This window comes from Schistocerca americana, chromosome 2, assembly GCF_021461395.2.
Source record: "Schistocerca americana isolate TAMUIC-IGC-003095 chromosome 2, iqSchAmer2.1, whole genome shotgun sequence".
Taxonomy (NCBI): domain Eukaryota; kingdom Metazoa; phylum Arthropoda; class Insecta; order Orthoptera; family Acrididae; genus Schistocerca; species Schistocerca americana.
Window position 1 is genome coordinate 370,570,236 of NC_060120.1, and position 26,233 is coordinate 370,596,468.

The following is a 26,233-nucleotide window of genomic DNA, read 5'->3' on the forward strand; positions in this document are numbered from 1 at the left end:
ATACTATTAAATAAATAAAAATATGATATGTTCTCATACTGGAAACCTCAAACTACTTCCTGTCAAAATTAGGTTAATCAGGTTATGGTTAGGAGAGTTTGTGAAATTTATCTGTTAATAGATTGATAAAAGTAACTCACTTTATGAGACACATTCCAGTTTAAAACCTCTGGGTGTTGTCCCCCCCCCCCCCCCCCTCTCCGTTTCACAAACTAATCACCTGAAAACTGAACCACAATGTAATCTTGCTGCAGCTGCACACATTTTTCACAATGTTGATGCCATGATTTTGTACTGCTGTGAATGCTTCTTTAGGAATCTGGTTTGAACACTGAAAAATTGCTGATGGAATAGCAGCATAGCTAGTGAATTTGCAACCATTTCATAGCTAGAAACAGCCAAAAATCACTAGGAGCCAGGTCAGGTGAGCAGGGAGCATGAGAAATAACTTCAAAGTTGTTTTCATGAAGAAACACCTGTGTTGCATTCCCCCATGCACTGGTGTGTTGTCTTAGGAAAAGAGCACATGTGCAGCTTTTTTTTTTTTTCCACAAAATGTTGGACAGAGCTTGTTCTTAAAGATATCTAGGTAGGATGTAACAGTCGCCACAGTGCACACAGTTAGAGCGGATTGTGTCATCACTGTCCCAGAAAACGTCCATCATCTTTTTTCAGGACTGGCACTTCAAATTTTTGTGGTGGCTGTTGAGGGTGTGTGCTTCAGTTGAGCTGACCGGCACTTTGTTTCAGTATTGAAGAACTTCATACATGTCTTATCTATTGTCACATTGCTGTCATCATGCATCAGTATTGCTTCGCAACAAGCCACTCACACAGCCTTGTGGTCATTCTTGAGCATTTGTGGCATCCCCTAGAGTACACTTTTCACATTTTGAGGTCTTTATGCAGGATTGGTGTGCACAGATGCCGTGGAAATGCCAACTTTGGAGGCAGTGCATTCCAAATTCATTTGGTGATCCTCTAAAACAACTTTCTCCACTCGCTTGATCATGTGGTGTGAGGCCAAGATTGTGTTGGTTTATTGTCACACATCATTCTGCCTTCTTAGACCTGTCGCACTCGTGACATCTTTTTCTTTCCTCAAATTATCCATTCGCTGGATTTGGGCATCTGCTGGTTGCAAAGGGGTGTCTGCCCTCTGAAATTGCATCTTACTTTTAGTGTCTCCCTTTTTGTATTCTTAAGCTGGCTCTTCAAAATATTTGGTAACTTGTTAAGAATCCTACCATGATATCGTGCTGCCCTTGGGTGCACTGCCATAAATTCTAATTTCAGTACTTTAAAACTGAGTACCTTGTGATGTACAACTTGGATCATGATGTTGTTTTCACCAAACTTAATGTAATAAAATTCCACATACATCTACGTATGATTCCACCTGATTATTTCTCTTCCTCCTTACATCAATTTTCTTGTAGTGCATGTACGGTGGAATTATCTACCATTGCCACCTTACTCCCATTGTTTTTAAAAATTCTGCGAGTTTTTAATAACATTGTGATTGACTCCTCTTTAATTTATTTTTATTTTATTTCTCTACCACGTAGATATATTTCACTTTCATCTATTTTCTGTTACCTCACGTATCTGACTATACTATAGCCTTTGATTTTGGGGTTTTCACTTCCTATATCAGGCCTACAAATTTCTTAGAAGTCATCCCAATACTTATCATTACGGTGCTTAAGAAAACTTATATTCATATTTAGTAACAACAATTTCCTTGCCATATAATACATATGTAATCTAAATACATAAAATTACCCTGAGACCATCTCTCTATGCAATGTATGTACTGATTTCATAGTTTCTGTGTTGCGCTACCTAACACTTTGGATCTGACTTCACAACACAATTTCACCCACTAATGTTGGTATGGAAGCCAAAAAGACATGGGGGAGCTACTCTGATTCTTCACTTTGAGGTCTAGTCCTAGGCATGGGACCTGGGAGGGTGCTGCTGCATGCTACATACAAGGTGACATCACCTCCTTTCTCTTGCATGATGCCATCTTCTCACATCCTTTACCAGGACGTCTCTTACTCAACTGTGGGCTAGGTTCACAAAGTTCAGAATATTGGTCTTACAGTGGTGTCTGAAGACCATCAAATGCATTACTGTGAAACAAAGTTGTTTGCAGCACACACTCAGGCTCCTTTGTTACATTCCTTTCTCCAAATAGTTTCAGAATAACTTAACTCATGATTGGGAAATCTGTTGAAACTTACCATTATCTCTCCTTTGTGTGGGACCACAGTAATTTTGAACCTTTTGAAAGAAATTTCCACCATTTGACTGTAGAAGTGTATTAATTAATTTTGCACAATTGTGAGTTTGGCCTTATGCATTCTTATGTAGAATTGGAAATAACAAGAAACTCTGATGTGGCAAAATGAGATATCATTGTTGAAATAACATTTGTTTGTTCTTATAAACCATTTGTTGTATCAAAGGATATGACAACATATAAAAAGCACGTAATATGGCTGAAATGATGCACAGCAAATAAACATCAACAAAGTGTGATTGGTATTTCAGCTACATTCCGTACATGATGAATGCAGGCCAATGGATTGCCAGTCAAATACGCATCACAGTTCATTAAAATGTTTATTTGCTTGGCACAATTTCAGTCATGTTATGTCTTTTGCTATGCTCTCGTATCTTTCGATATGACAACTGGTTTATAAGACCAGATGAATTTTATTTCGACAATGGCATGTCATTTTAGGCAGGTTAGGCATTTTTTGAGGTTTCAAATTGCATGAATACAAATCTACAGTCAAATGCCGGAAATTTCTTTCAAAGAAAAAACTTATCCTTACTATTCATCATGGTTTACTCCAACCAAACTACCACTCTTAACTCTGTAGACTTTTCTCTGTCTATTATTGTACTTTCCTATTTTTTGTAAACTGAATATTACACTTTCTTGATTGCATTCACTACACTTATTTAATCGCTAGATCTTTATTTATGTACACCTCTTGCCCCACCTTTTCTGATATTCATGGCTACTCGGTCTTTATTTCATCTTGACAAATGTAGATCTATGCACATTAAAAAATTTAACCCTATTCTAGTGCTAGATGTGTATCAGTCCATAATTTATCAAAATTATGACATTTTCTCCAAATCCCATGATTGGAAAAGTCAACTTGGCCTTCTCATAATCTTTCTTCTGTTTCTTCTTTGACATTAACTCCTTAGCTAACTTCCTGATCTTGCCTTGTGTGAGAATCCAGCGTACTGGAAAAGCCAGTTGTTCATCAGTAGTATTTGTTTGTTTTCTCCTGAAGATGAGTTCACACAGTGCAAACCCTGTACCTTGATGACATAGCTTATTGCTATCTTCTTCAAACGACAGAATAAAATGCACCCTTGTGATATTATGCCTATGATAAAGTTCCACACAACTGATTTAATTCTTTCATCACCCCCCTCACTGGGGCTACCCTATAGGAAGTATGGTGAAGTACTTATGAGCCAAATCATGTTCCTCACCAACATCTCTTCAAACTTATTAGCCAGAAGCTGTTGACCATTGTCTGACAGCACCACACTCAGCTTTCCCACTTACAACAAATAATATTCCTTCAGTTTGTAAATTAACACTTTTGCCTTTGTCTGTCGTATGGGATAGAATTTCACGTGTTTCGAGAACATATCTAAAACTACAAAAATGTAAGTGCAACTCGCTCTAGAAACAAGCAATTGACCAAAAAGATCCACAGCAATTAATTGCTTCCACTTGAATCCTCTTACAAAGGACCTGAATTGGTATCACAGCTCTGTGTACTTTTTGACACTGATCACATGCAGTGATCCACTTATGCACTTGCCTCCACGTGTTTTAGAAAATCACTCTCTTGTAACTTGGCTATGAACTTCCACTTCTGAAAACCAAACACTGTGACCAACGCCTTCTGCTTGGCCACACAGTAATTGTGCTCTGTCTCTGTCAATGTTTGACTTATAAAGAGTATTGTATGTTGTTAAGCCTTGCCCCCCTTGTGTTCTATTTGGGAGTGCTCGAACCCAGTACTGTACATACATGCACTTGATGATGTAGATAAGGCTTCATAAGGTCTGTATAGTGTAAAATTTTGGTTTAAGCATTTGTGACTTGAGCTCTTGGAATGCTGCTTCACAGACCTCTGTCCAGGCCCATAATGTGTTCTGTCAGGGTTGTTAGTTCGTAACTATGTTGTTAAAAGACTGTGTGGAGACAAATCATTTGTAAAAGCTAAGAAGACTGAACATAACTCTCAATCACTTGTTGTTTTTTGGACTAGAAAATTTCTGAGTTGCTCCAAGTATTTTGTCTTCAGTTGTTAGGTCTTCCACATTAATGACATCCCCTAAGAACTTTATCTCAATTTAACCAGTCTGGTTTTGCTCAGTTTTTTTCATTCTTCCTTCCTACATAGCAACCAGTACTCATTCCAACAAGTTACAGTGCTCTTCCAATGTGGGTGTAGCAATACGTCATCAATATAAACTGTCAGTTGTTCCATCAACTCTGGAACTACGATTTTATGCATTGGGTGCCCAAATTCCCAAACAGAAATGGTAAGAGCAAATGTCACCACACAGAACTGGTAACTCAAACCCACTTGAAGGAAAGCTGTATACTGAGAGGGGACTCCACTGCTAACTTAAGAGTCCGATAGTTGTATGTTACACCCATAGATGACAAAAATTTTACACCATCGGACCTCTTCAGCAATTTATCGATAGACAAAATGCTGTCTGTTTCTCCTTCCACTACATTATCTAGTTTCCAAGCATCCAACACTGGACACACACTCTCAACCTTTTCTGGCACTACACACAATGTGTTTATGTCTTCACTACTGACAAGTTCAGTAACATCCCAATTTATTACCTGATTTATTTCGATTTGCATTGCTTCTATCTGTGAAAAAGGCACAGCGTATGTCTTCGCTGCAAACTTTTCAAGAGGCTTATTTTTTAAATGAATTCAGATTCCTTCGGAAAATGCACTAAGATTCCTTGGTAATATCTCTTTTTGTGTGTCTTTCTGAGTATACAATAACATGTTTGTATTGTCCACTTTCTCTCGTATCTCATCCCTAACCTCCTGTTGTTAATTCTCCAGCCGTGGGTGATGCAGATATGTGCTGTCAGCTCTTTCTGGACAGTTTCACGGGTCTCACAGTTATTACATTAGAATTAATTTCTTCTCTATTTACATGTTGGAACTCGTGATTTTTCCAATGAATACTTTTCTGTTGCTCTGGAACATCAGAGGGCGTTATTTTTCCTTCTGAAACATTGGGAGTCAGATTTTTTGCATTCTCCAGTCACACATACTTATTCATATACCTTCTTGTGGCAGCAATTTTGTGTCGATATTCCTGAACTTGTATAGGAACATTGCTCTAAAATATACAGCAGTCAGAAAATTTATCAATAAGTTTATTCTGCTTTTACAATGTTGAACACAATTTTTGCATTTCCCACATTATTTACATTAAATGTCAGTTGAAAAACAACTCTGAAGAAAGGTTTTTAAGAGTTTTTATAGGAATGTAGTTCTATCCATACAGCTATCCCGCTTATCAAATAGAAATGCACCACAGATTTGGACGGAAAAATGAGGAAGTCACTCTTGGTTAACTACCAGATTCTCTTCCCTACTTTCTCTTTGAATCCTCTGTATGGACATTAATGTATAGACTGGCTCTCCGTCCTCTAAAACTAAAACTAAACACTGCCCGAACAGGCCATGAAGCTCAACCCACAGGTATCACTGGATTGGGATGTGGAGGAGCATGTGGTATGTGGTCAGCACACCACTCTCCCAGCTGTATGTCAGTTCATGAGACCGGAGCCGCTACTTCTCAATCAAGTACCTCCTCAGTTTGCCTGACAAGGGCTGAGTGCACCCCACTTGCCAACAATGCTCGGCAGACTTGATGGTCACCTATCCAGGTGGTACACCAGCCTGACAACGGTGATCTGACAGGAACTGGTGTCATCATTGAGGCAAGGCTGTTGGCTCTCCATCCCTGACTTTTTAATATTGAGTCTCAAGTTCTTTTTACATTCATCCTTTTTTGCTGCATAAACAGTGTCGGTACTGCCTTTCTGCACTTCCATTTTTATACAACACAACTCAAAATTTAAATCACAGTAATACAAATTGAGAAAATACACATCTACAAACATTCTAACACTTGAGTTTCGAAATGATCCAAAGTGTGTGCTATATAACATCCTTGAATTGCACAATTAGTGTGACATCATGCCAAATTGCTTTAGAAACCTTCTTTGTAACACCAATATTTTTAACTGACAGTACTGGCTCATCCTTTTTGCTTGACAAGACGGAAGAAGATTCTTGTGAAATTGCTGAAATCTTTGAACAGCTTTTGACTAATAACTCACTCTCCAAACTGCCTACTAGTACTTTTGAATCAGATTTGATCAACTGGAATGGGACAGTCTCTTCTTCGTATAACAAGTCTTTAATTGTGGCTTTTCTATCAAAACTCAGTCATAGCTGCTGTATTTTCCATTCTTACTCTTCCTGAAGGAAAACATTTCAGCTCTCGTAAGTGTCCTATCATGAAGCGACAGTTCACAAATGTTCTGGGCTTTACATCTTTCAGCTTTGGAGCTAAAGGCATTGCGCGATTGTTATTCAACCTTCAAGGAAGTTCATATTCAGAATTTTCATTGAATATGAATGTATAGACAGTGTCTCTTCCCTTCAGAGGCACTGTTGCAGGGTGTATCTGTTGGTAAAGAGTTCTCTCACTTAAAATTCCAAAGTGCTTGTGCCCTTCTGTTCTTTAATGTGCTGTTGTGGAGCCCAGAGATCCCACACTTGCCAGCTGAGTGAATTGTTATTACTTATTATTCCTGTTGGTTACTGGTTGTTAAAAATTGCACAATTCCAATTGTGCGCACAGTGTGTAATTTGTCAAAAATGTCATGATGGTTTGAACTACTGCTGGGAAGGTTACACCACACTGCATGCACACTCTGCACTGCAGTTGCGTCTCTCCCCCACTCTTGGAGTATACTGGTCTCCGCATTCCTAATAACAAAATCACTAGAACACCCTGGCAACTGTTTGGTCGAGCTAGTTCGTGTACTAACTCTCACCTTAGTTCTGGAGGATATTGTACACCCCACACATTTGATTAGTAGTTATCCAGCAATATTCTCTTCCGTTTCCCTGCACCATGATGCACCACTTTAAAGCAATGTCTTACTACTAATTTCAACAATATTCCATACTGATTCCAGGCCCTCATGCACATTTTTGAAACTTGGTTGACTTCCTCTTGGTTATTTTATGAATACAGTTTATCAATTTGAGATTAATAAAAGTGAATACCTTCATTTACACCAAGAGGAAGAGCTCAGTACTCAGTTCTGCAATGTAATATTGAACAATACATTGACAGTAAGCACCAGTCTACAGGGGTGTGGGACTTAATTTAGGCACTGGCCCGAAGTCCAGCCACACAGTCGCAGCCTGTTAAACCCACCTATCCTTTCATATGCTGCAGTTTTGGTTATGCTGCACACTGATCTGTGCACTTCATTGAACCTTTCATGACTACAGTGTCACTTGGAAAGGGGTTGGTACACCATCAAAGAACGGTAAAAATAAACTGGTAATCAGTTAAGATAATGTAAATAATTTACAACATTTATGCAGAGTTAATCACAGCACTGATCAGAATCCAGGAAGCCCACGATACTGAAAATAGTTCCAATTGGCAAAACAATTTTGCCCTATTAAATTTAGCTACTCACACATGACATTGACCGTCATTTTGCTGCTCTGCCATGCAGGACTGAAATGTGAACCACCAGAATAGTTTTGGAAGCTGCTGACAGTAAGACGCAAGATATCAACAGGACACGAATATGCTAAACCTCCACTCTCAACCACATGGTCATCATCTACAATCTGTAGCATCACTAAGCCAGTCCATAGCTGAATAATTAGCCTCATTCCACTTACCAAGGGTCGAGTGATGATGTATTGTGTGCCATTAGCTTTGTTCGGTTGAAGTATGTCCTTCTATAGATGTTTTCATCTGCAAAATTATACTTTGAAACACCTGTTACAATCACTACCTCTGCAACTGTACATTTTTTGGACTTACTAACATGATATGAACAAATACAAAGTTTATGATGTAACAGAGGTGTTCTGTTACCTGACAGGTCTGACCTCAGTCAGTCACCGGTGGTATTCCCCTCCACGCAGTGGTCTGTTGGTGCTGTTAGTAACTGTTGAGTCTATTGTGACATCAATTATTTTTCTGTCAAAATTGTAGGGTCCTGCACGGGTTCTTCCAGTGTAAACTCTAAGAAATTCTGTGAAAAAATTCTTGTTCTCACTTCATTTTTATTCTTAGAGCCCCCCAAAACTACCCGTAATCACGCTCTGAAGCCCGCCATGAGGATGTGGTGTCCTTTGATGTGCAGTCTGCAGTGGCACAGCTAATTTGTGGTTCAATCTACAGAAAATTGTCCACTTACATCTCAGTGATATCTTCTTCAGCAATCCAGTCCAAATGCCTTTCCCATTAAGAACGAATTAGTGTAGCTCAACTGAAGAAAATGTAGGAGAACCAGTCCCATTAATTGTATCTAAAGGTTGCATTAAATATGTTTTGGTTTCAGGTTAACTAAACGATTAAAAGATAGACAGCTCTTGAGTGAAGTCTTTGATATATTGTTACTTACTTGATACAAAAACGCTGCCATGCTAATCAGAAGTTACAATTCCAGCACTCTCACACAATTACAGTCATTCATCATAGCCATCTTATGGTAAACAACTGAACCCATTACCGAAAAGAATATAAAACAGATTATCTTTGACAGAATACTCACTGAAATATTACACGAACTGATCACTTCAAATGTTCAGTTCTTGGTCCCAACTTGTACAATGTTCCACGCAGATTTTGCTTAATTCAAAAGTCACAATTTATGTTTAAAATTCAGAATTTCACATGTTCGTCTTTTTCATTTGTTCAGGATTATTTTGCAGCTCCTGACGGTCAAGTTTGACTGATAATTCCGCAAAATTGTCACATCTGTCCAGAGTTTGTAATAAATGTGTTTGAATATGATAAAAGCTGTGCTCCCAACTTGCTTTAGACTTTACAAGCAGTTCTTGAGCCCTAAAATAGGCACGAATGTGTTGTCCTCTTCTGATTGGCTGATAAACACCACATCCAATTCAGTATCAGAATTAAACCGCACAGTACTGTGTTGTTAACATTTAACCAATTGCAACATAACTGATTTTTATGAGCATTTCATTAATAGAACAAATTTATAAAATTGACAATACCAAAAATCTCTCTCTTTAAATAACTACATTACTGTAAAATGTTTCTTGTTTCGCAGTACCATGAACTGGGAATTACACTTTACAAATTTTCCCTGAGAGTATAATTCATTCTCTCTTTACAACCATAGTTCTCATGCTAACGTATACTCAGTTAACATACATGACAATTTTAATTTATATTATCAATTCGCATTCACACCTTCATTCTCACTAATAACTAAACATATTAAATTATCAATAATTAATAGAAGTAATAATATTCACAGAAGGTACAGTCTTGTTTCAAATTATAATATTCAGACTACATTTAATTTATAGTCCATAAGATGCAGACACTTACCGACACAGCCATAACTATTAGGAATTGCTGCATCATAAGAGCGCATTTGTCATCTTGAACCACGAGTCATATAAAAAGCTATTTGCTTGCTGCCATCCAACTTACTAAGTACAATACAAGGCACTACACCTCACATCCCCTATGATCATAAAAAAAGTTTCTAGTAAATTTTTAATAATTATACTGTTATTTGGTGCATAAGTTCATAGCATTTTTATTTTGCATGTTGGTATTCCAGTTATTGATTCTCATTTTTTATTTGTAGTTCACTGTTGCTGTTTGACTTTACACATTAACTGATGGAAAATCCAATATTATGAAAAAGGATAAATTGCTGCTCACCATATAGTGGAGATGTTGAGTCGCAGACAGGCCCAAAAAACAGGTTGCTAAACAAGTAAGCTTTCAGCCAAAAGGTCTTCTTCTGAAGTAGACAATATACACAGGCACATTCATGCAAACAAAACTCATACAGACATGACCACTGTGTCTGGCAGCAGAGGACCGACTGTGAACAACAGAGCATGATGGAGAAGCATTCTAGGCAGTGGGGTAAGGAGGAGGCTGTGGCAGAGAGGGGAAGGACAGCAGGGTAGGGTTGGAAGACAGTAAAGTGCTACTGGAGCGTGCGGGAATAAGTTGGGGAGAGGGTAGGGAAGTTGGGAAGGGGGGGAGGGGGAAGAGTGCGGTAAAGGAGAGAAGTAAAAAGGCTTTGGGTGTGTTGGTGGAATAGAAGGTTGTGTAGTGCTGGAGTGGGAACAGATAAGGGGATAGGTGGGTGGAGGATAGTGACTGACAAAGGATGAGGACAGGAGGGTTATGGGAATGTAGGATATACTGCAATTCAGAAAAGTTAGTATTGATAGGAAGGATCCAGGTGACAGAGGCTGTAAAGCAGTCATTGAAATGAAGAACGTTGTGTTGGGCAGTGTGCTCAGAAACTGGGTGATCCAGCTGTTTCTTGGCCACAGTTCGTTGGTGGCCATCAATGCATACAGACATCTTGATGATCTGGTCAAGGGAGGGCTACCTGTAAAACCAGTCATGTGATCTACAAGCTACGTTGCTGTGCTGCACTCTACATGGGCATGACAACCAACATGCTGTCTGTCTGCATGAATGGCCACCAACAAAATGTGCTCAAGAAACGACTGGACCACCCAGTTGCTGAGCACAATGCCCAAAACAACATTCTTCATTTCAGTGACTGTTTTATAGACTGTGCCATCTAGATCCTTCCTACCACACCTGCTTTTATGAATTGCAGGTGGGAAATCTCCCTGCAATATATCCTACATTCCCATAACCCTCCAGGCCTCGGCCTTCATTAGTCACTGTCCTTCACCCACCTACTTCTATCCTTTCCAAACTACCATGCCCCACCCCCATCCCCATCCCCCAGTCTCCCACCTGCATCTAGCTGCCCTACCCTCTCCTGACCTTAGCCCTGTATGCTCCCATAAATAGCACTACACGGTCACCCACCTTTACCCTGATATCCCTCCCCCTTCCTGCATAAGCCTCCTCTTTACCCCCACCACCCAGTGTGCTTTTCCCATATGCTCTGTTGTTTGTGGTTTTACTTCAGCAGCCAGAGACATTTATCATGTGTATATGAGTTGCTTTTGCATGAATATGTCTGTGTATGTTGTTTAATTCAGAAGGAGGTATTTTGGCCAAAAGCTTACTCTTTTGGCAGTCTTTATGTTGTGGCTGTCTGCAACTCAACATCTCCAGTATATGTTGAGGAGCAATCTATCCTTTTCCATAATACTGACTTTACATATTGTCCTGTTGTGATGTTGATACAGTGAGTGGAGCTGTGGATACTAGAAAATGGGATTTGCAAGTAGAGAAGTCATAACATTTGACATACTCTTCTGTTTGAGTTCAATGGAGGGGTGACAGCAGTGGATGTAGCTAGAAACATTTGCGCCATGTATGAGGATAAAGCTATTGGACAGAGCACAGCAAGAAAATGGTTTTCTCATTTTAAAGAGGATAGTTTTGACTTTAAGACTGGAAGACCTTCGAGATTTGACGAAGATTGAGAACTGGCAAGTGTGATAAACTGCGGTCGTTCTACCATCGTGCAACATGTGCATGAAGTGAAGTGGTGAAAGTTCAAGAATCGAGTGTACGGGTACTGCCTGTGCCAAGCCTAAATCCCAAAAATAAGTGGGTGGCCATATGTGCGTGCATCTCTGCTTGCTCTTCATCAGTTGGCTCGTGAACAACACCAACCATTATTATTGTTACTGGTAATGAGAAATAGTGTCTTTATGCTAAAATAAGGTAAAGAAGTGTATGGTTGAGCCCATACAAAGCAGTAACTCTCCTTACAAGGACCTGTGCACATTCACACCTGGAGGAACAGCGATGGTGTGGGAAACTATGAATTGCTTCCGCAAGGTGTAACCATCACTGCTGACATTTATAATCAACAACTGAGGTTTCTTGCAATGCTGTCCAAGAACAGTGACCAGGAAGACTGCATGAAGAGGCTACTCCATAATAACGCCTGCCCTTATTCTACTTGATGACAAAAAACACTATACAGGAGTTTGATAGGGAAGTTATTCTTCACCCACCTAGTCTCATCTTTCACTTTCAGATTTTCACTGTTTCTGCTCTCCATTGAACATCCTTTCTGGATGAAAATGCACTCCTAACATGGCTCGACGAGTTCTTTGCCTCAAAACCGTGTGATTTCTACAGTTACGGAATCAAAAAGTTACGCCAGCATAGATAGACTGTTGTAGATATGTAAATACTGAAGGAGAATATATTATTGATGGTTAACATCTCCATTACATGTATCTGTTGTGTTTATTAAACTTACAGAAAAACACTACAAACTTATACACTAATCTAATACATCACAACTATTTTTCCCAGTTCTATTAGTTCTCCAAAAGCACAATTAATAAACTAAAATGCATAATACATACTCTGGGTGTGGAAGTTCTAAAATCAATCTAACTTTTATTGTTTTTCAATTTTTTATTTTTCACAGACATTGTTATCATGTATACATACACTTTTTCGAAATTGTAAAATATACAAATTCTTTTTCAAATCAATTCTCTAATTCTTTTATACACTTTTCACTTTCTAGTGCCTCCATGTGTATTTGTTGTTCAATCCTACCTTATAGTTGGCACTGTATTGGTGTTGTCCTATGCTTTGAATCATTTTCTAACATTTCCATGGCACCTGATTTGTGTGGCATCCATAACAATCCACCTTCACTTAAAATACAATCTAGACTCCAGTTACATTGTGATTTTCCTGAAAATATAGTTTGTCTAAGACCACAATTCTACACATCTTCCAGCAGGATAAGTATTAGTACTTTCCTTCTTCACGGATGGATCACTTAGGACCACACGTAATCAACATTTGTCGGCCTTCCTTTTCGCCCAGTATTCCTTCATAAACAACGAATGGGCTAGCTTTCGTTGCGTGCACCACGTATGTCGGTTAATTTTTCTCTCTTCTTCCTCCAAACCCCGTGTGTTTGTGATTTTTCTGATTTCATTTCTGTCATGTAGATTTGGAGACCCTAATTCTCTCAGGTCTTTTTCCGTCTGTTTGTACCAGTTCGGTCTTGTAGTTTTGTTTTTTAAAAATGTATGGATTTTGTGCGTTAACCTGTTTGAGTCCATTCTTTCTAAATGCCCCATGAATTGGATTCTTCTCATGCGCATTGTGTCTGTTATTTTAGAGATATTTTTATATATTTCTGCATTGGGTTTTGGATAATGCACACCATCTTTAGTTCTTGGTCCTAGGATTTTCCTCATTATTTCACATTCTTTTACTTCTAATTCCTCTTTTAGTGTTCTGTGTTGAAGGTTTAGTGTATCAGATGTGTAGAGAGCTTCGGGCTTAATTACTGTTGTGTAGTGTCGTATTTTGCAGTTCCACGAGAGACTCTTTCTGTTGTAAATGTTTTTTGTTAATTGAAATGCCATCTCCATTTTCTGGACTCTTGATCTGACAGATTTTTTTTCTATCTTTATTCTTTTTCTTTACATGATGAATTATGTCTTCAAATATTGTAATTATTTTATTGATCATCATCAGTGAAAGTAAATTAACAGAGAATTTTGTGTAATTAGTGCACTCAAGAGGTAAAAAATTTAAGCAATTTGAGAAAGCCAAGCACACACTAGTTTTTGTACTTTTCTCTCCAAACAGTGAAGAAGGTTAAAAATGATAGACAAAGTTCATGACAGAAGAGGAAGATTGACAATATGAAATAAAAATTAAGTAGTATTGCCAATAACTTGAGTGCCTTGTGATCGTCAGTCACCTATCAAGGCAGAGAGTGCAATGGCCTCTTAAGTCTTTACCCTCAAGTCTTATCTCTTTAAATCAATAGTAATACTCAATCCTAATGGCTTGCCCGATTTCCAATATTCCAGCCTATAGGTATTAGGATGTGGTTTTCCATTCACCCTAAATGGACCCTTCTACTCATCTGGAAGCTTCTCGGTTTCTGATGTTGTCTTTTTTTGCTTTTTCTCTTGTTTTAACTAATACTAGGTCTTCAATCTGAAAGCTCGCAGGAGGTGCTCTAGCATCATGATGCCTCTTTTTTCTCTAACACTTCTCTCTTAATATTTTCACGTGCTATTTCTTCTTTTTGAGCCTGAGGCATGTCAACAATAGCCAGAAATTCTACCGGATCAAGCAACACATTATTGGTCCTGATTCCACATGTTAACTCACATGGGACAAAACTTGTTGCTTCATGCTCCTCAAAGTATTTTAAACATTGCACCCACGCAGAATGGTTTCTATGGTAGTGTGCAAACATTTTAAGTTATAATTTGCACACAAATTTTACCTTTGGGAAAATATGCTGAAATTTTAATATGTTCAATATTTCTTCTTTCTGAACATTCTTTAAATTTTTTGGACCGTTGCCAGATAATATGGCTATTGGTACAACTGCTATAACAAGGTAACAGTGGGGCAAATCAGTGTCTTGTGCAGTATTGACAACTTAGTTTTCATGCTGATTATCTGCTGTGGTAAAAATATCACATGGAACTAGAATAATATGTGAAAGTGCATTTAAAAGATGCTCATATTGAGATGTGATACAAAATGGCTGCAACAATACACCACAGCTCAAGTTTAAGACTTTGCACTATGGTTACTAGAGTGCATTTGAGTAGCTGTGCAATGAACCAAACAATAGATTGCTAAAATTGGCTGGAGTGAGAAAGGCCTCAAAGTACAGCAATTTTTACCGAGTGGACCTCGGACACCTGCGTTCACATTAGAGTGGTATCGGCACACTGTGTTGACATTGTTTCTGTTTTCATAGCTCGTGGCTTGATTGGGACTGCCACAAAATCATTGTTGCTTGTTGCCTGGTTCATTTCTTGTTTCTTTGTTTTGTTCATTGTGATAGTTGTGATGTGAATCATTGTTATTTTGATACTAGTTTATAAAAAAAGTTGAAAAATGTCTTCTGAAAAGCTAGTACAATAATTTGTAATAAAACATACTAAATATTCTTGCAATTAATCAAAACAGAATATTGTCTTGTTTTTAAACTAGATGAAAGTAAACGAAACAACCAACCCAGTCCATGCCTCATTACTAGGGGTCTCATAACACAAAAACATGATACACAAAATCATAAATTGTGCACAGTGTGAAACATCAGTACATTCTTCAAACTCAGAACAAAATGTGAGCTCCTAATAGATTTTTGGACTTAATTGTTCTTGAATGTCACTGTCAGTCATTTAATCTGTGTTCAGCATTATGAGAAGGAAAGTTGCTACTCACCATAAAGCAGGGATGCTGAGTCACAGATAGGCACAACAAAAAGATTTTCACACCTAAAACTTTTAAGTGTGAAAATCTTTTTGTTGTACCTATCTGCGACTCGGCAGCCCTGCTATTTGGTGAGTAGCAACTTTCCTTCTCATAATATTGTTACATTCCATCTTGGATTTTCCATTGTTTGATTAATCTGTGTTCAGTAGTACTATCAGAGAGTGGTATGGATTTTAGCTTGTTTGCCTCCTGCTTACCTAATGTAATTTCAACCATATCCAGGACTGCCGGCAAAGCAAGAGTCTTGGCATCTGTTTGCTTTAGTGAATTGGTGCCTAACTAATAATGCTTTGAGCTGCTGAGGTTGGTGATCATATGTATGTGAGGTGTGCTTGCTTGTGCAAATGAATGGTGTGTGTTTTGCTTTCTTTTTCCGATGAAGGGTGTGGCCGAAAGCTAATGTGTGAGTATCTTTTAATTGTGCTGTCTGCAACTTAACATATCATCTTTATGGTGAGTAGCAATTTTTCTTTTCCTTACATTGTTAATAATGCTTATTTGTTGACACTGGATACTTAAAATGTAATAAAAGATACTGTTAAATCAGAAAAACAAATAATCAGGAACATACTATTATTTTCAGTCAACAAATAGCAACTGTTTTATTACTTAGTAGTTTGCTGCTGGTTAATTTCGAAGAAATCCAACAGTTTTTCAGGTTCCTTGGAATGTTTAGTAGAGATGTGCCACATAAGCTTTGATGGTTTCATACCTTCATGTGACAGTCATTTGCTGAAATTATACATTGAGGTTTATTATTCATGACGGTAAAACCATACTTCAAATAATTATCATCATGAAATCTATTATTATTATTATTATTATTATTATTATTATTATTAATTATTATTAATTATTACTATTATTATTATTATTATTATCCACTTCAGCCACTGCCACATGTGCCAGGTGTGGAGGATTCGCAGACCTTTCCAGAAACTTCTACATTTTATGTTAGCTGGGAGCAAAGCACAAAGACACGATAATCATGTCTGTAATTGCTGGCATACTTGAACAACTGATTGAAGGTAGCGAAAATGCATGCCGTGCAACCACTGACCTCGTCTCACTCCCAAATCTCTGCCATGTCAAAGAATGTATCACTGTCTGCAGAGTGCTCAGACTGCCTTGCACAGTGCACTGATTTCTGATTAGCAAAGTATAAATAGAAGGAAAATTAAATACGTTGCCTTTGAAATCACTGACATAGTTTTATTGCTGTTCTGGGGGTAGTGTCAGAATTCTTTTACTTGGAAAGGGGTTGCATATTCAAAAAGGTTGACAAACACTGCTGCAGTCAATCACTTTGTGTCCCAACAAATATTTCTGTAACTTCCGTTAACCAAAAACTATAGCTGATGCTCTTGCTAAGAGAAGCAATAATTTCCCTCAGATTATTGTAAAGATCTAATAGCAAAAGCTATGGTTTTGTGTGCTTCTTCATCCCCTTCTTTATCTAACTGAAACAGTTCTACAGCATTCCCATACCCACAAGCATCTGTCATCAAACAAAATGGCTTAGCAAAATCCAGATGATATGTTAGGCAAAACATGTTTATGCTCCTCAAATGCAGTTTTACATTCTGTTGTCCATTTATAAAGAACATATTTCTTCAACAGATTTCTTAAGCACAGAGCCTTAAATAATGGTCCTGGCACAAAACAGTGATAGAAACCAAATAAACCAAACACACCTTTCAGCTTATGATTCTCCATTGACCAAACAGTCCACGGATGTACTAATGGTCCATGGTGTGCAATGGGCATAATATTTCAGTGAACAGCCATTGATTGGCCATAGTCAGGTGCATTGACAAACTTAGTTCCTGGTGCCGACTTACATTCCTCCCAGTCCATCTACTCAGCACTTCCTGTTCCAGGCTTGCTCTGCCCATCAGAGGCTGAGCCACCAGCAAAAGCAGCCAAGTCATGTATCAGATCTGCTGCAATCATTGCACAGCCTTTTGTATTGACATGAGTGCCAACCAACTGTCTACCTGGCTGAATGGCCACCAATTTCATAATACATCTCCGCATACAAAGAGGACTGAGAATGAAAATTAACTTTCTGAAACTGACTGGCAAATATAACCTGGGAAAAAGAAATTATAGGTGTTTGGTGGTTTACTTTCCTCTATGAAAAGAGCTTAGCATTCACATTTGCTAAAAACAGCATACTTCATTGGGGATTAAATTACTGACTTGTAATGTTGTTAACCATACAGCTTTACTGTATGGTTAAATGATGATTGCGTCCTCTGAGTAAAATATTCCGGAGGTAAAATAATCCCACATTCAAATCCCTGGATGGGGACTACTCAAGAGGATGTTGTTATCAGGAGAAAGAAAACTGGCATTCTGCGGATCGGAGTGTGGAATGCCCGATCCCTTAATTGGGCAGGTAGGTTGGAAAATTTAAAAAGGGAAATGGATAGGTTAATGTTAGATATAGTGGGAATTTGTGAAGTTTGGTGGCAGGAGGAACAAGACTTTTGGTCAGATGAATACAGGGTTATAAATACAAAATCAAATAGGGGTAATGCAGGAGTACGTTTAATAATGAGTAAAAAAAATAGGAGTGCGGGTAAGATACTACAAACAGCATAGTGAACGCATCATTGTGGCCAAGATAGACACGAACCCATGCCTACTACAGTAGTACAAGTTTATATGCCAACTAGCTCTGCAGGTGACGAAGAAATTGAAGAAATGTATGATGAGTTAAAAGAAATTATTCAGATAGTGAAAGGAAATGAAAATTTAATAGTCATGGGTGACTGGAATTTGATAGTAGGAAAAGGAAAAAAAGGAAATGTAGTAGGTGAATATGGATGGGGGTAAGAAATGAAAGAGGACGCCGTCTGGTAGAATTTTGCACAGAGCATAACTTAATCATAGCTAACACTTGGTTCAAGAATCATGAAAGAAGGTTGTATACATGGAAGAAGCCTAGAGATACTAGAAGGTATCAGATAGATTATATAATGGTAAGACAGAGATTTAGGAACCAGGTTTTAAATTGTAAGACATTTCCAGGGGCAGATGTGGACTCTGACCACAATTTATGGGTTATGAACTGCAGATTAAAACTGAAGAAACTGCAAAAAGGTGGGGATTTAAGGAGATGGGACCTGGATAAACTGACAGAACCAGAGGTTTTACAGAGTTTCAGGGAGAGCATAAGGGAACAATTGACAGGAATAGGGGAAAGAAATACTGTAGAAGAAGAATGGGTAGCTTTGAGGGATGAAATAGTGAAGGCAGCAGAGGGTGAAGTAGGTAAAAGGACGAGGGCTAGTAGAACTCCTTGGGGATGAAAGGAGAAAATATAAAAATGCAGTAAATGAAGCAGGCAAAAAGGAATACAAATGTCTCAAAAATGAGATCGACAGGAAGTGCAAAATGGCTAAGCAGGGATGGCTGGAGGACAAATGTAAGGATATAGAGGCTTATTTCACTAGGGGTAAAATAGATACCGCCTACAGGAAAATTAAAGAGATCTTTGGAGAAAAGAGAACCACTTGTATGAATATCAAGAGCTCAGATGGAAACCCAGTTCTAAGCAAAGAAGGAAAAGCAGAAAGATGGAAGGAGTATACAGAGGGTCTATACAAGGGTGATGTACTTGAGGACAATATTATGGAAATGAAAGAGGATGTAGATGAAGATGAAATGGGTTATATGATACTGCGTGAAGAGTTTGACAGAGCACTGAAAGACCTAAGTCGAAACAAGGCCCCAGGAGTAGACAACATTCCATTAGAACTACTGACAGCCTTGGGAAAGCCAGTCCTTACAAAATCTGGTGAGCAAGATGTATGAGACAGGCGAAATACTCTCAGACTTCAAGAAGAATATAATAATTCCAATCCCAAAGAAACCAGATGTTGACAGGTGTGGAAAATAACCGAACCATCAGTTTAATAAGTCACGGCTGCAAAATACTAACACGAATTCTTTATAGATGAATGGAAAAACTGGTAGAAGCCGACCTCGGAGAAGATCAGTTTGGATTCCGTAGAAATGTTGAAACACGTGAGGTAATACAGACCCTGCGACTTATCTTAGAAGAAAGATTAAGGAAAGGCAAACCTATGTTTCTAGCATTTGTAGACTTAGAGAAAGCTTTTGACAATGTTGACTGGAATAATCTCTTTCAAATTCTGAGAATAATCTCTTTCAAATTCTGAAGGTGGCAGGGGTAATATAATGGGAGCGAAAGGCTATTTACAATTTGTACAGAAACCAGATGGCAGTTACAAGAGTTGAGGGGAATGAAAGGGAAGCAGTGGTTGGGAAGGGAGTGAGACAGTGTTGTAGCCTCTCCCCAATGTTATTCAATCTGTATATTGAGCAAGCAATAAAGGAAACAAAAGAAAAATTCAGAGTAGGTATTAAAATCCATGGAGAAGAAATAAAAACTTTAAGGTTCGCTGCTGACATTGCAATTCTATCAGAGACAGCAAATGACTGGGAAGAGCAGTTGAACGGAATGGACAGTGCCTTGAAAGGAGGATCTAAGATGAACATCACAAAAGCAAAACGAGGATAATGGAATGTAGTCGAATTAAGTCGGCTGATGCTAAGGGAATTAGATTAGGAAATGAGACACTCAAAGTAGTAAATAAGTTTTGCTATTTGGGGAGCAAGATACCTGATGATTGCCAAAGTAGAGAGGATATAAAATGTAGACTGGCAATGGCAAGGAAGGCGTTTCTGAAGAAGAGAAATTTGTTAACATCGAGTATAGATTTAAGTGTCAGGAAGTCGTTTCTGAAAGTATTTGTATGGCGTGTAGCCACGTATGGAACTGAAACATGGACGATAAATAGTTTGGACAGGAAGAGAATAGAAGCTTTCGAAATGGGGTGCTACAGAAGAATTCTGAAGATTAGATAGGTAGATCACATAACTAACAAGGAGGTACTGAATAGAATTGGGGAAAAGAGGAGTTTGTGGCACAGTTTGACTAGAAGAAGGGATCGGTTGGTAGGACATGTTCTGAGGCATCAAGGGATCACCAATTTAGTATTGGAGGGCAGCGTGGAGGGTAAAAATCGTAGAGGGAGACCAAGAGATGAATACGCTAAGCAGATTCAGAAGGATGTAGGCTGCAGTACGTACTGGGAAATGAAGCAGCTTGCACAGGATAGAGTAGCATGGAGAGCTGCATCAAACCAGTCTTAGGACTGAAGACCACCACCACCACCACAACAACAACAACAACAATGTTGTTATGACTGTATCATAAAAAATATAAAAAAATAAAAGGACATTAACACTCGGTGCCAGTCTTGTGCTGTGTACTGCCATATAGGAACTGGAGTTTTTGAAATATGGAACTAGGTAGTATTTTTTCCATTTCTTAAAATACTTTGATAAAGAAGCCACCATGTTAGCATAACTTTCTTCTTCTTTTCATTCTATTGAAATAATTATTTTTCAATAAGTATGTTTTGAGGATAATCACATAATCCACAACACAGTTTGAAAATTAAAAAAAAAAAAAGGCAGTAGAAAATATATTTGATAATATAAGGATGTTGTGCATAGACACTTCCCTACATCCGTAAACATACTAAAAATGAAGGGCAGAGGGTACTAAGCATTGCACAATGTGTTAGGGTTTATTCTGACTCCAGTCTCATATGGAATGCTGGAAGAATGACTACTTAAATGCCTCTGTTCATGCCATAATTAGTCTAATCTCATCTTCATGGTCCATACAGGAGTGATATGTAGGGGATGTTGCATTCCGTAGATTTGTAGGCCAAATACAGGTTCCTAAGATTTCTTAAACAGTTGTTCACAGGATGGGTGATAGCTGTCTTCAACTATCTGCCAGTTTTGTTTTTTCTGCATTTTCATGACACTTACCCATGAGTAAAATATAGCCAAGACCATTTGTGCTGCACTTCTTTGTATATGGTCAGTATCTACTGTTTTTGGTATGGGTCCCACAAAACGGAGCAGTATTCTAAAACCAGGAGTACTAGAATCTGGGGAGGGAAACAGTATGACAGATATTTGTGATTGGTTCTTATGCACACGCGCTCATGCGCACACACACACACACACACACACACACACACACACACACACACACACACACACACCTACCTGGGAATCGATAAACTGTTGTAATGTGGAAGCACTTTTTAGGGTGGATGAAAAATGATTATCATTGTTTGGAATGATTTCATAATGCTGTTACAAGCTAACACTTTGACAAAATTCACTTGAATTTTACATTCTGTTGTTCTATTATCACACCCAATTGATGTGCATGGCAAACACTTAATCCTAGTAGGAAATATGTGTGTGGTGCACCGTGTTTACCTTGTGCATGTGGGCCCCCTTTTTATTTTGTAACTTGGTCATCCCCCAATATTATGTCTTTCATTTGTGGTTGTTCCTTGTTTATATACTATTGCTCTTTGTGAAACAAGGTGTTTTTTTAAATGTTTCAATTATCTTTTGAAAACAGATTTTGTGAAATTTGTGCTTAATTCATATGAAATTCTGCTTGTTCTAACCCACTTTTAAATATTTTTAGCTACCTAACATGAATGAGAGCCTGGATGCTGTTGAAGAATTATTAGCAGACGGTATTATAGAAAATGTAAAAAAAGGAGCAAACTCCTTTGAACAAATGATGATAGATATAAATGAATCTGTGAATAACAGTAAACTGGATATAGAAAAAACCATGAGAGATGCAGGTAATTTTCTTTTGAGACAGATTTCTGCATTATTTATATATTGTTTTCCTGGAATCAATTGAAGAAAAAAAAGAATTACAATAAAAATTATTGTTGATTTTTAAGACAGTTGGCATAGTTATTGGTAACTAGCAAAGTTTCCTGTCTTCACATGCTTAGCACAAAATATCTATGGCCAAATTACTTGTTTATAATATGTAGAAATATGCACAAACTTCCATGTAAATCAGTCTGTCTATTCAGAAAAACTGTATCAAAACCTGTACAAAAGTTCCTGAGGTTAGCCTTCAACACAGACAGAATTATGCAGCAGAAGATTTTATAATATATGTAGATTCTGGTCAAGCTTTGCTGCTCTTGGGCTTTGTGGTATTTGATATTTCACTGCTTCTCTCACTGGATACCATCTTCTTTCTAACTAACCAACACACAGGTGCTATCAGTGCCTTGAGATGTCACTCCAGATGTTAGTTAAATATGAAACAGATAAAAATACATATATTACACACTCTTCATTACATAGAGGCAATAAACTGTATACAAAGTTCCTCATGAATCAGCCTGTGTGCTAGTGAAAACAGTATCACAGCAGGTTTGTGTTAAAATGATACAGCTCCTGTTTCAGAAGTGAGATCTGCAGACTCTGTTTTGTGTTTGAATCAGTTTTTTCTACTTAGCCAACATTGCTGTATTATCTGAACTACACAAAACACATGGTGTTCAGGGAGCTCAACCAATTATTAATGCTTTGTAGCATATTGAGTGACGTGGATCACTGGATATGTTTTCAAATGACATCCATGTTTTAATTTTTTCTGTTATGTGATGAGAATTAACATTTAAAGAAGATAGACTCAAACAATGGAAAAATCTGGGTCAGAATAACAACAGAATGAAAAGGATAGATTGCTACTCACCACATAGAGGAAGCAGTGAGTGGAAGAAAGGCTCATTGTAAGAGAAAAAAAAGACTATTAAATGTTATTAGTTTTCAGAACAAGGCAGGGTATTCAATGGAGTGACATCGCAAGTGGTGTGGTGTGGCACAAGGTATACATCTAGCTTGCTACTTCAGGTGGAACACAAACAGTATAAAGGAGCAGCCTTTACTGGAATGACGAAAATGCCAGATGAATGTTGAACACTACACTTTTAGCCATTCACCACATCTTAATAAAGTATTCTGGGCTGTTATACTGTGGTTGTCTGAATTTCTTGTTGAAACCCAATTTTCATCCCCACTTGCAGAGGATATCTGCTTATTGGGGGGAGGGGGGGGGGTGCAGCTTGTTTGGTGGTCCAATGCTCACCACATCAAAGTACTGACTGTCAACGTAAGCCAGGGGGGGGGGGGGGGGACATTCAGTAAGCACTGCTCCAAAGTGGATTACTGGATAGTTTGAGGAAGAGGTAGCAGTAACAGATTAGTTTGTTTCATTATGGCATGGAAGAATTTATAAATGCAGCTACCAAGACAGAACAATGAAATTGACAAAATTGTTCATGTAAAGGGAAGTGCATATGACAGCTCATAATTTGCCTTATGTTGCACTTGAGGTTATGCTGTCCTGTAAAGGCATTTTATAAATCTCACTTACAAAATAATTAGTCATTGCATCTCTTTTCTTATTCCTGACAAATTTCTTCTTCTCAGATCCAAGTTTGTGACGAACTCAATTCTTTTTGCAGTAAGTGTATTTTCAAGTTGCTGACTTCCAGAACACAATATGCTTTAGTTATACCAACAGGAAATGAAATTTCACTTTCATTGCTTGCTGTAACATGTACATGCCATTTGTTTGACAATATATGAATTAAAACAGTTACTGAACATTTTGTGACTAAAACTATTAGTTCAGACAAGAAAAATTGACACGTACATGATGTAGCTAACTCTGCTGCTGCATCTGCAATTGTCCATCTCTAGTTGTAAAATGAAAACAACTCATAAAGTGATTGTAATTGACTTCATAAACACATATGAAAGAGACATATGAGGCACAACTCCACATAGTACTTCGCTATAGAGTCAATGTTGTAGCCCATTGCAGCCAAATGCTGGAATATGTAACCAATTTGCTCGCGACTGGTACGGCTCCAGTTCCAGTGTTAAAAACTTTGTTAGCCACATTTTGTGCACTGTGTGACCAGCATGCACCAAATATAAGCTGGACAGTGCATGTACTATTCACTATAATTTTTTTGAAATATGTGCAGTAGTTTACTTTACTTCAAAGCATCATAATAGCTATACACAGCAACAAAAGAAAGCCAGTTTATTCAAACTGTGAAAGAATATTTGTTTAATGTAGTTTCCTCAAAATCAAACGAGAAAGGCTGCATAGTAGAGAATACACACAAATCCCAGAACAACGGTTTTTAATTTTTTACACAAAGAAAAAGTCGTACTGACAACTAACTACATGTTCATCGCCTGAAGGAAGCATGATGCCACTTTACATCTGTTGGCATAGTCACATGCATACCATGACACTGCCATGCGTCTGCTATGCCACGTGTCACAGCACTTGTCACACCATGTCAGTGTGTGCCTAAGTCCTTCATGAGATACAGACAGAACAAAACACACATTCACACAGGCATAACACACCCAAACATGGCCACTGTTGTCTTAGGTTGCTAAGGCCCAACTGCAACTGGGTCCATGGTGAGCAGCAATGTTTGCTGGGAAGCATTGTGATGGTACAGAAGTAGTGTGATTTGGTATGGGGAGAGAGAGGGGCAGCAGGGTATGCTAGGGGAAGATACCAGTGCTGCCTATGGAAGTATACAGGATGTAGTGGGGGACAGGATAGGGGAAGATGCCAGTGCTGCCTATGGAAGTGTACAGGATGTAGTGGGGGACAGGATAGTGGGCTGCTAGGTGCAGCATCAGGAGTATGTGCTGGGGAGGGCAAAGGGGAAAGGAGACGGGTAGAGCAGAGAATGGAAAAGAACTACGCAGATGGGATGGCTGGAATGAGTGCAGGGAATAGGCAGGCAGAGGACAGGGACTAGCCAATGATGAGGCCGTAAGCATTGTGGGAACATAGGATATCAAATTACCTCCCATTAGAAAAATGGAATGCCCTCAACATCTGTGATAAGACTTTCAAAATGGTAGAGAGCAGCAATTTCCATTCTACCTTTATTAGAGCAGATCCAGATTTTGGCTAGTAACTAGCCATTATAAATGCAGTGTTCCAGAGTTCAATGTTATTCATGCCCAAGCATGTCTACAACTGTTGTTCAGGCTCCTGTCATTAAAGAAAGAGTCTTTAATAAATTGTGACAGGAGCATTCCAAACAGCTTAATGGTTTTCTTGTTTGTTCATCTAACATTTCTCCATTGTCTTTTGGTCAGGAGAAGGCCTGTAATACAGCCTGAAAACACATCATCACTGGCAGTTGTTTTCATAAGTGAGAGACAAGTTTTTTTCTTAATTGATTGTCTTTCACAAAGATATACAGTCCCTCTGGAGTGTAGTGTCCTACTTATCTCTTAATCAGAATAACCATTTCTTCTTATGGCAATGTTTAAAGATTCAGGTATTTCTGTGTGTACTCAACAGATTCCATTAGGTCGATGCATCAATGATTTATTCCTCATCTTTTTCTGATTAAAGTGCTGATTGGAATTATTTACAGATATCACACCTGTGTAAGTGGTCTTTCTGTAAACTTAGTGTCCTAAAGATCTTTCACTTCTTCTGAACACTGATATATCTACAAAACAATTCTACCTTCCTCTCTATTTTCATGTTGTGAATCAAATAATAGAAAACATAAGGTGCACCTAGCAGCCTTCCCCCGTCCCCACCACATCCCACAAGCAGCACTGCACTTTCCCATACCCCTACCCTGCTGTCTCTATCCCTTCCTGCCCTAGCCTCCTCCTTATCCTCACCACCCACGGATTTCTCCTACTATCAG

General features: G+C 38.4%; 1 protein-coding gene across 4 annotated transcripts in view; it reads left to right on the forward strand.

Moving 5' to 3' along the window:
* Positions 1-26,233, forward strand: part of LOC124596381 (prominin-like protein) — a 527,082-nt gene that overhangs the window by 342,211 nt on the left and 158,638 nt on the right. For all 4 annotated transcript variants that reach the window (XM_047135497.1, XM_047135496.1, XM_047135495.1 and 1 more), the window contains one exon: positions 22,135-22,300. In XM_047135497.1, the coding sequence (XP_046991453.1) occupies positions 22,135-22,300 (166 nt within the window). The remainder of the gene's footprint in view (positions 1-22,134; positions 22,301-26,233) is intronic.